Raw genomic sequence first — 11064 nt, forward strand, 5'->3', positions numbered from 1 at the left:
CCTTAGGTGGGTGGAGAAAACAGAAGAGAATTCTGGGAGAAAGAAGCTTAGTTGAGGAGTCACCATGATTCTCCCGCTCCAGACAGATGCAGGTTAAGATCCTCCCTGGTAAGCCAGCTCGTGGGCTACACAGAATATTAGAAATGGGTTAGAATAATATGTAAGAGCTAGCCAATAAGAAGCTGGAACTAGCCGGGCCAGGCAGTGTTTGAAAGAATACAGTTTCCGTGTAATTATTTCGGGCATAAGCTAGCCATGCGGGCGGCCTGGTGCCGGGGACGCAGCCCTGCTGCCGCTCCTACTGCAACACCCAACCCTAAAATAATTTCCATTGCTACTTCACACAATAATATTGCTCCTGTTAGGAATTATAATGTAAATATCTGATATGCGACCCCCAAAGGGATCGTGACCACAGGTTGAGAACTGCTAACCTAGAAGCATGATGGTGGCCCTGTTCACTGGAATACAATATCTGAAAACAGAATCATGCATGTATAAATACTGAGTTTGATGGAGGTACCCAGAAATGGTGATGTTTCTTAAAAGTTGCACTACAGTTGCGTATCCAGAGGTGAAAGTCAAACATAGAGCCATATCCATCATATATGAAATGTAACACCAAATGGAACATACACTAAATAAAAAAACCTAAAGCTATTAGACTTCTGTAAGTGAAGTCATGTGCCTCTGAGCTAGACAAATACATCTTTAAACGGAGAAAAGTCTAAGTGTCCTTTAAAACAACTCAGTAAGTAGGTCCAGTTTCATCAAAATATCCCTGTGATCTTGTCAGTTTGGTATGACTGAGAACCATGTAGGTGACATGCCTCTGGGAGTATCTGTTATCTGTAGAGCATTTTCAGAGTGGTGTAACTGAGCTGGGAAGACTCACCCTGAATGTGGGCAACAGAGTTCCATGGGCTGGTGTCTTGAACTAAATAAGGAAGAAATAACTTGAGTACCAATTTTGAGCTCATGTCTCTGCTTCCTGACTGGGGACACAATGTAGGCAGCCACCCCATGCCCCTGTCATCGTAGTCTCTGCTGTGATGGACTGCTCTAAAACAGTGACCACGAGTAAACCTTTCTTTCCTTATGGCGCCTTTGTAAGGTATTTCTGTCACACATACAAAGAAGGAAAAGTTACTAAACACTATCCACAGATGTTATTTAGAAAAACAGACACACCAAAGACTTGAAAGAAAATAAATTTAAATCATACATTTGATAAAGACTCATGGCTAGAATATAAAAGGAAGTTTTATATTCAACTATAAGACAACTAACAACCTTAATAATGAAAAAAAAAACTTGAACAGAAACTTTGCTGAAGTTTCTATTCATGCACCATATGACACTCCAATGACTACCAACATGACAGTGGTTCCTTAAAATCAGCCACAAGACATGGTCTCTGTTTGTGTGAGTCCTCTCAAAAACCGATAAACTGGCTTAGTGTTGCATTTTTTTTCAGAATATATCTCTATTGTTAAGAGCTGCCTGACTGCATAAGGGTTCTAAATAAACTCACGGGAAAATGCTCAGCGTCTTTAATCATTAGAGATTTGTAAGTTAAAACCAAGACTGAATTATCACTATTTGTATGACTAAAAGGCCACCAGGTGTTGGCGAGCATACAGACGAAATGCAACTCCCATGTATACCAACAAAACGTGCAAAATGGTACCCTATTTGTTTCCCTTCACCCAGAGGCAATACACCTCTGGATATCAGTGGATGCATGAAAACAGAGATCATACCAATGTGACTTCCTGAACATGCGTGTGATATCAGAGATCAGTAGAAATAATAATAATAAATATTTTAACCTTTTAGAAATTATGATTTGTTTATGTCTCAAAATTTCCATGTAATGTTTTCAGAGAACCAAAATTACAGAAATCAAAACTGTGAATAAAGAGGGACTAGCCATATCACAACATTTTGATACCTTGGTTTCTTAGAAAGTTGGGCATTACCTGCAAGCCAAGTCAACCATTAAGCTACTAACTTTTATCAAGAGACGAATGAAACCAACTGTCTCTGCAAATATGTGTGCACAAATGCTCAGAGAAACTTCATTTTCAACAGCCAAGGAAAGAGATTTCACAAATTGTGAGATAAACACCCAGGCATGAAAGGCAAAACATTATTGCTACATGCTACAGCATGAATGATCTCAAAATAATTATCTCGAGTAAAATAAAATAAAAAGCCAAGACATAAATGCTAAAAGTCTACCAGTTCACTAGCTCAAAAGATGTAATGTATACTAACAAAACATTGTTATTTCCATAATGATGTTGGCTTTTCAAATAAGGATGAGAGGGGGCGTTTTCAAAGGCCATGAAAACATTTGGTAAATACGGTGTCACTGGAGTGCGCCTATGTTAAAACTTGCCAAGTTTTATATTTTAAACATGAACAGCTTACTGTGTGCCAATCATATCTCGGGACATACCAAACAAACAAAAATACTGCCTGGGGTGTAGCCTCTGAACTCAGAAGACTTCTTGTTTGGGGAAAGCAGTTAAGTAGCAACTTTTTTTTCCCCAAAGCCCTGAGTTTGCTTTTTAAAATGCAGGGTTGTCATTATTCCGACAAATGGAAAATCAGCAAAACAAGAGCAATTGCACACCACAGAATAAGATACAAGCAAGTCTTCTTCAAAGTCCTTAGTTGAGAATGAATCCAAGCAGTCACAAACTCTTTCTAGCATTTTTGGGACTATGCATTTCACTACTGAATCCCTAAGGACAACATTTGAACATTTCCATAAGTGAAAATGTTTTTTTTTTGTTTGAATGAACCACCACAACGTGCTGTTTTAAAGCCGTAGTAACGGGCTGTATTTCCCAACACACCACTTTATCATCCTTGCATGTGCAGGATAAGGATGCTGCTGTGCTTGTCATTATGTGGGAGCGATTTGGGTGATAGGACAGAGTTGGGTTCAGCTTATGAAATGAGGCTAATCAGTAAAAGAACTAGCTTCACAGGAACCTAAGGAGTGAGCCAAGAGATCTTACAAAACACAATAAAAGTCAGAAGTAAAAAGAAACAATTCCTGAAAGCAGAAAGAAAATGAGAAGAAAGAAGAAATGTTGGATTTTCAAACAATTCTCATATCCATTGCAATTGTTTTTTGTACTATTAGTGCAATCTGATTAGGAAGCAGGTCTTGATGGCCTCGCCCCTACTGTGGCTACATCATACTCAAGGAAGATCTGATAACACTCGTGGATCTTCTTGTACGCATCGAGTGATTTAATTTTATAAGTATAAGAACTGTGCAAATTACAAGCAGTGTTCAAATAATATGACATTGGCTGTTGGCTAGAGACAGATTTCTTGATTTAATATTAAATATCCTCACATTTCTGATCTGTTTTACTCAGTGATTAGAAAATGACCATATGTGGGTTCTGTTCAAGAAAGATGGTAAGCTTTAAACGCAGCGACTCTAGTTTCTATCCAAGCAGCGCCTCAAAGGCATCCACATCCTACCAGGATATACCAGGACCCATTTCCCCCTTTACGTTCCTTTCTATCCACTAGTGTTGAGCTCTGTCAGCTTCCTCATGAGAGCCGTTCTAAGAAGAGGAACAGCAGAATTCCAAATCTACGTTTCTAAGATAGAGCGGTTGTGATACAGGACAAGGAGAACAGGTACGGTGCTTGGGAGATCAGTTTGCTCTGAATACCAAAAAAGCCCAGAATAACTTTAAACAGGTTTGAGTTGGCAAGGTGAGAAGAAAACCTTTGAAACAAACAAAAATAAATACATAAATAAAATAAAGTCCACAAGTCTAAGAAAATTCATTAATGGGTTATTCAACACCTTCGTTGGATTTTGTATTAGCAATTTCTCCAAGAGTGAGGTAATTTCTATCCATGTGAACTTTTAAAACAAGATAATGAGGGGCTATCTTGATTTGGTTTGAGGATCTTCCTGGTATTGATGGTCCTTGGCATACCTTGAAGAACTCAGGTCGAGGACCCCAGTGCACCAAAGATGAAATGGACAGTTAAGAGCCTTGAGCAACGTCTAGTAAGACGGAATCAGTACTGGAAGCTTCATGAAAAGACTCTTGTACTTATGCCTAAGCCCTCTTCGTAGTTCCTATATGTAGATTGGGAGTCAGGCTTCTGTGAGAACTGCTCACCTCAGGACAGGGCATTTTCCCATTGTGGCTTTCAGTCCAGCACAAATTGCAATCACTTGGGAGCAGTTAAGCCCAGCTCCTCTGGGAAGCTGATATGTACTCCACCTGAGATTTGTCCGTGACCACGGGAATGCCCGTGGGTGGGTCATTCTATCTAGGCTCTATGGCTGAGAAAACCTCCATGGATCAAAGCCGGTGGGCACAAAACAAGCTGATAACAAACACCATTGTTTCTAGCATGTTCTACCACAACGTAGGTGGGTGTCTGAAAAGTTCCATTACTGACTCAGGGAGCCCTTGCCCCACAGTCCCAGCCTGCTCTGGGCCTCTCTGGAGCATTCATACCTAATACTCTCTCTCCAAAAGCTTGCTTCTGCCATGAAAATGACCACTAACACAGAGATATGAAAATGAATTTCAAAACATAAGTAAAAGCAAAGGAAGGAAATCCCCCAATTTGGACAAGTCTCCATAATCAAAACAGAGGAAGGGAGGCTATCTGGCGATAATTCCCGCCAAGAGTATTTGGGCATTTTCCCAGAATTACCAAAGTAATCCTATGAAAATCACATCTATGTAGTTGAAATTATAAACAAGCTGCCCAAGTGGTGAGTGTTAATTAAAAGTTACCTGACTCTCCAAAGCAACCCAAAGTTCACACTTTGACATGACCTTCCCTTGACCTTTGCTCTAGTTCCTAAGCAGATGCTTCAGGTTCTTGCAGCAATACTATGTGTTTAATACTCGCAGGACCCTTCTAGGTAGCCTGAGAATTTCCACTTTCTTCCTGGCCAGGCAAAAACTGTGGGAAGATTCAGAGTGGGTGTGGCAAGAACTAATGCAACCATGAAGTCCACTCGCTCCACACCCCCACCCCTGGCCCACCTGGGAAGCCCACCTGTTTTGCCCTTTTCACACCTTATACAGCCTTCCCTGGACACAAAGGGACTCTGGTGACAATGCCAGCTGTTTATGGAGTGTTGGAAGAGCTGAAGAGAGAATGAGTGTGCCATCTTCTGAACCTCTCCCAGGAAAGCAAAGGAAGGGGACTCAGCAGAGGACTGCCCAGAAGAGAAGCTGGTCGCAAGCTCCCTGGGAAATGACAGCTCCAGAGCTCAGCCACCGCCTTCTCTCCCGACTCTGCCCAGCTAGAAGAAAGACCTGAGCGCGGGCGAGAAGCCGGCACAGGGTCCCAGGAAGTTCTGCCTAGAGTTTGACCCTGCCTGCCTGGCACTAGATGCCAACCCATGCTAGCTTCTATCCTCCGCCACCTGTCCCAGGCTTCCGAGAAGGCTGAGCCTCCCGACAGAACTTCGCAGTGGAAAAAAGAAAGAGCGCTTCCCAAAGCGACACTCCTGCCCCAGCAGAGGCTAGGGGGGAAAAGAGGGGTCAGGAGTCCAAGAGGCTGGAGACCCTCAGGCTGTCCTACCTGTCCGGCGACACAGAGGAGCCACCAGGTGCCACTGATCAGATGAGCCAGGCTCCCTGGAGGCCAGCGCTCCCCCAGTCGCGGCATGGTCCTGGCCAAGACTCGGAGCAGTGGCTGCGGACCCCTGGCTTACCGACTCAGCACTGGGGCCGGTGGGCGCGTCTCCGCAGTGACCGCACTGTCCAGCCGCTTTGAATGGGAGCGCGTGCGCCCGGCTGGGGGCGTTCCGCGCAAGTGTGGCAGTCCCCGCCCGATGGCTCAGCGACCCCGCCCCAGCACCCTCCTGCTCCTCCCTCCAGGGTCGTCCTAAACCGGCAGGAAAGCGCGGTGAGCGTCCGGAAAAAAAGCAAGAGAGGCTGCTCGCTGCCTCCTATTTTCTGGATTTTAAAGGAGGGTCATGGCTTTGCACCTTGCTCGGATTTGGAGCGCCTCCCTGTCCGCCCCCGAGAAGGAAAGGTTCCCCTGGGTGCTGGCGTTTTCCCAGGAACCAGTGCTTGGGGCCAGCCCGGAGCGAGCTCACTCCCCTAGGTTGGTGCTCTGGGAACCCCAGCTGTCTTGCGGGTTGCGCCAGACCCTTCCAGGCCATGCTACTCTTAAAAAACTTGCGACCTCACAGAATGGGACCACGTTTGCCTGTGGGCATCTGTCTCCAGGTCTCTCACAGTGATTCTACCATGGGACAGGTTTGATCTGAGACTTGCAAAGGAGAACTGGCTCCTGAGCCGCTGGCACCCTCAACAGTTGGGTTCCAACGCTCGGGAGCTGGCTGAAGCCAGCGCCAGGCAGAGCAGGGAGTCCAAGGGATGGGATCAATGAGATTAGTTTTGTTGGTTGTTTCTCTCCCTTTCTTTGGTTTATACCACATTTTAATTACACTTCAAGCTTACCCTAAAACAAAATAAACTTTGAGCTCTATTGTGGTATGTTGCCATCAGGCCCCAGTTCTTTTTTTTTCCTGAAAGCTCCAGAGCCAGTCGTCCAAAGCATCTTTATAAGAAAGCAAGTCCCCACCCTCCCAATGGTCTTCCAGGCCACTCCACCCCTCTCCAACCTTGGCAGCAGAGCTGAAAGAGGCGGGGAGCTGGCCCCACTTCAGTAAACTTGATGATAAGGGGAGTCAGCACCGCCCTCCTGAAACCACTTCTGTGAAGTTCCCACGTGCGCTTACTAGGGTAAACCCAGCAACGAATTATGCCTGCTCCACTCCCTAGCAACCATTCACTTGGTCCGCATATTCCTGGATCCCTTCCTACCCGCTGGGTACTGTGCGTAAATGTTACCTTTCCTCTGAGACTGAGCCCAACACGGATGTGACCACTGTCTACTGCCAGAGAGAGAAAGACGGAAGTCGCCACTGAAGTGCTTTAAGGAAATAATGCTAAATGTTCCAAACTCGATCTTGTGTTCAGACTGACGTTTTGTCTTGTGGGTTAAAGGGGGCTGTTTTTCAGAATTTACCTGTCTACTCATAATGTCTATTTATTGAGTTTTCAAAGCATGAAAAAAAACTACTGTTTTGATTTTTTTCTTACTTTGGTAGTTGCTGAACTCGGAGGTCAATATTTTTCTCAGTTGTTGAGTTTTGCGTCACTAATGTGAAAAGAGCAAGCTACAACCGCCATGCCTCCCCCCCCCCACACACACATAACACAGCACAGAGGCTGTGAACAGAAAAGATTTCTATAGGGTATGGGAAATGGCACACTAGGATGAGTATATCATAGTTGTGTTGGTGGTCAGGAAGTCCTCACATGTTGTCGATGTACCCTAAACACCAGTCTGGAAGCAAGAAGAGACCTGGTACGCCAGGTCGTAGTGTTAGACAGCAGCACCGAATGAAACCTATAAATACCCTGGAGGTGTGCATAGATCATCTCATCTTGACACCGGAGAACACTGACAGGGATGTTTGCTGGCTATGAAGCTGCTGGGGACAGAACCAAGTACAGTAGCAGACACAGACACAGAACTTTGGTGCTCAGAGGGAGCTTCTCCCTTAAGTGCATACTCCGGACCCTCAAATTTTCTAATCTAAATTCAATAGACACCACACTGCTTGGGTGAATAAACTAAAACCCAAGGAATGTAAAGTCATGTCTCATTTCACTCCTGTGTAAGTAGGAAAACATAATGTCTGATTCCTCGAGCAAGGAGATAATAGAAGTAAACAGAGACTTAAAGGTAAATTATGTGGGCAATAAGTGTAGAATTTTTAAAGGGTAGAAAGTCCAAAGGGAAGGAGCCGACCTAGGAAGATGCTGGTAATAATGGTCCATGAGATCCTGAGGCTTTCCTTATGGGTTAGTCTGTCTGCAGAACACAATGGCTGTGAGAGGCACCACAGGGAAGGAAAGCACTGTCTCTCCTGGTGTACTGCGAGCTGGTCCTCAGACCATCTCCCGGGGTCCTGCTCCCTGCTCAGGCACCAGACTCAAAGTCTACAGTGATTTTGTTTATTTGTGGTGTTACAGGCTTTCAAGTTCCTTTCAATCACTCTACCTCATTGGCCGTTTGAAGAATGACTATGGGAGACTTTGTTGGTTTGTTTTTCCACCAAATATCAAGCAGCAAGGATGAAATATATGGTGGATTCCTTGGCAGCTCAATATATCACCAGGACAAAGGAATTTCTGAATCTCTGGGAAGGTGGCAGAAGACCCCCAGCCACCAGCGATGACTTGGTCATAAGCACTGAGACTTGCAGCAGGGAAGTGTTTGACCAGTTACCCTTGGATGAGAAGCCATGCCATTACTGGGCTGGCTCGACCTCTCCCTGTTGCTCTCGGTGATACTCTTTAGATGGTTCATTGTGTCTCAGTTCTTCCTCAGTCTTCACGTCTCTCCCTTTCCTTTTTAATCTATCTTCTGTTCCCGGTCCCCATCATTTCAACAACTGTTTCCCAATATACTGTACTCTCTCACCTGTTGGCCTTTCTTTAGACCTCAACTCAAGATGACCTGTTACCTGCTTTGGCCTGCCTTATAGAAGCAAGCACTACAGGAGTAAACCACAGAAAAGCCCAGATGGGTGTCACATAGCATCATCTGCACCAGTAGTTCCTCCCCAGAAGTCTAGTCTAATCCTCAGTTGCTTCAAATTGCAAAGGAATGTGTACCAATCTTCTCTCCTCTTTATGGTGCATGCATAAACTTCCCAAAGACTGAGTCCTCCTCCCTCTCAATATGTAAACACATCCAAGCTTCTTCCTCCTATTAAGGGAACCAGAGAGGTTGGCCCTCCTCCAGTGTACATACCTCTAACCACCCCTGCTACACCTCTCAAAGGAAGGCTACATTTTCATTGATTTTGTCTTTCTTCTTTTTTGTTTACCCATCAATCCACTGCAGTCAGAACTGGGCCCCAAAATCTCAATACAGATAGAGTCTACTCTAGTCACCAATGACTTACATGCAGATACACCCCAACTGTGTCCTCACAGAATCATGGGACGGTTGATTATTGCTCTCATCATAGATCCTTCTCCTCAGCCCCATGCTCTGTCGCTCATCTGTTATTTCTGGAAGCTGACCTTCCACCGTGTGCCCTTTCCTCCAGATTCCCGATCTAATTAGCTCATTACTGTGCTCCTTCCATATCTGAGTTGACTTTTCTTATTTATATAATAGTTTCATTATTTATTTATATGCTCTGATATAGCCATATTTTTTTAACTCTAGAAAACATATCAGAATTTCTGACCATGCTCTCTTTAATGAGATTCATTAACCAAAGTTCAACCTCCCCTAACTTACTGGGTTGTATATTCTGTGAAAACAGTTCACTCTTTTTTTTTTCCTCAATGCCTAAACAACCCAAAGTCCTACTACATGTTTGACAAATCAATATTTGTTTAATTAGTAAGTGGATGAATTAATACTCCCCATCATTTGGTGTGGGAACCAGTCAAGAGAGACAGGAAACCCTTTCTGACAATTGGTTCAATTGCCTTTAAGCCCAGTACCTAGTATCATCATAGGAACACAGAAAGTACTCAAAAGAGACCACAAATTAATGGACAGAATTCAGAATTCACTAACAGAGAGTTTATCTAATTGTGTAAATTTACAGAAAAATTTCCAAAAATAATCATTACGCCTGTTTAAAATTCCCAAGTAGATAATAAAAATGACAACAAATAATAACACTTATTTTATTTGTAAAACCATTTTTATCACTGTAGTGATGTCCCCAATAGGAAATTGTATTGATTATATATCCAGAAAGTCCACCATACTACAGATCTTTTTCCCCTGTAAATACTTAGAAAGTAGAGAGAAATGACAACCATTCTCTGTTACTAAGAGCTAAGACTTATCTAAATTGTTTCTAATAAATACATAGGATATAACATAAAATGTTAAGCAAGAGAGGAATTTTCTGATAGTTGGCTGAAATCCCGTTTTATTCCCCTCTTGGTCTTTAACTGGCCCTCCTTGTCAGCCTTTATTTGCCTCAGCAGATAAGCAAAACCCAGAGCAAAGCTGTTCAGTCAAGCAAAAGTTTGTTTCTGCTGAGTTGGTTGTCATACACATTGTTCAAAGAAAATATACATACCTGTTCCTCAGTTCAAAGTCTCTTCCCTTGAGCAAGGTTGTTCCAACAATAAAGGAGACTGTGGACACGTGTGGTTTCAACTATTACAAACTGTGAAATTATGTGCTTGGTACAAATGATAGGGAGCGTAAAGTAGAATCTGTACAGCTCACAACAATGACTCAAAGCCATATTTCTAGAAAGCAAATACTGGAAACCAACCGTTTTATATACTTTTCACCCCAACACAATCGATGCTCTGATTTTATCCTTTCTAGGGATTTTTTTTCTTTAGTCTTGGCTACTGTATTTCTGGGCTTTTACATAGGAAGCATAAATATCAGCAGATCCTACACAAACATGCTTATTTGAATTAACATTCAGGTCAAAAATACTTAAAGTTGCTCTGCTTTCTTCAAAGGGAAGCTAAGAGTCTCCTGGGACTCTAACTTATCAGGAGGCTTATCTTTCTGTTCTGTCACACTTGTGAGCAGTGTTTGTGCTCACAGCCATTTTCTGGCATGCATCTCACTGTGCTGATGATGCTCTCGGGTTAGTAATGTACATAATCTCTTGACGTTGGCTTGCAGGAGGCTCAAGTCGAAAATGTGACTGCATTTGTTTTTCTTACCACATAAAAATGACATCACAAACTGTTAAGAAGTTAAACCATATATTATGGCTTCATTTAAGAATCATCGTTTGCGTCATATGACTGCCCAGCAGGGACTGAATCTCACACACTTAACATTCCTGAGCCTAATAACATACATAAGCTCCTCCGGGTGCGGCCCATTGGGTGTGGTTTCATCACACAGAAAATCTTATATAATAGCCTCTCCAAAACGTTTCGTTCTTTCTCCATGTGTTGAAGGATTTGTGCAAATAAATACAGTAAGGACAAGAGAAACTACGAAAGGATAAAAAGTTGT

The 11064-nt window shown here is 43.3% G+C and overlaps 1 protein-coding gene across 1 annotated transcript in view; it reads right to left on the bottom strand.

Moving 5' to 3' along the window:
- The window catches only part of Adamtsl1 (ADAMTS like 1), a 919831-nt gene extending 914061 nt beyond the window's left edge, over positions 1–5770 (bottom strand). Inside the window, exon 1 of the mRNA XM_050157409.1 lies at positions 5599–5770. Within this exon, the coding sequence (XP_050013366.1) occupies positions 5599–5685 (87 nt within the window). The 5' untranslated portion in view covers positions 5686–5770. The remainder of the gene's footprint in view (positions 1–5598) is intronic.
- Positions 5771–11064: the final 5294 nt, after the last annotated feature.

This window comes from Alexandromys fortis, unplaced genomic scaffold (assembly GCF_014885135.2).
Source record: "Alexandromys fortis isolate MF-2015 unplaced genomic scaffold, M_Fortis_MF-2015_v1.1 scaffold_64, whole genome shotgun sequence".
Lineage (NCBI taxonomy): Eukaryota > Metazoa > Chordata > Mammalia > Rodentia > Cricetidae > Alexandromys > Alexandromys fortis.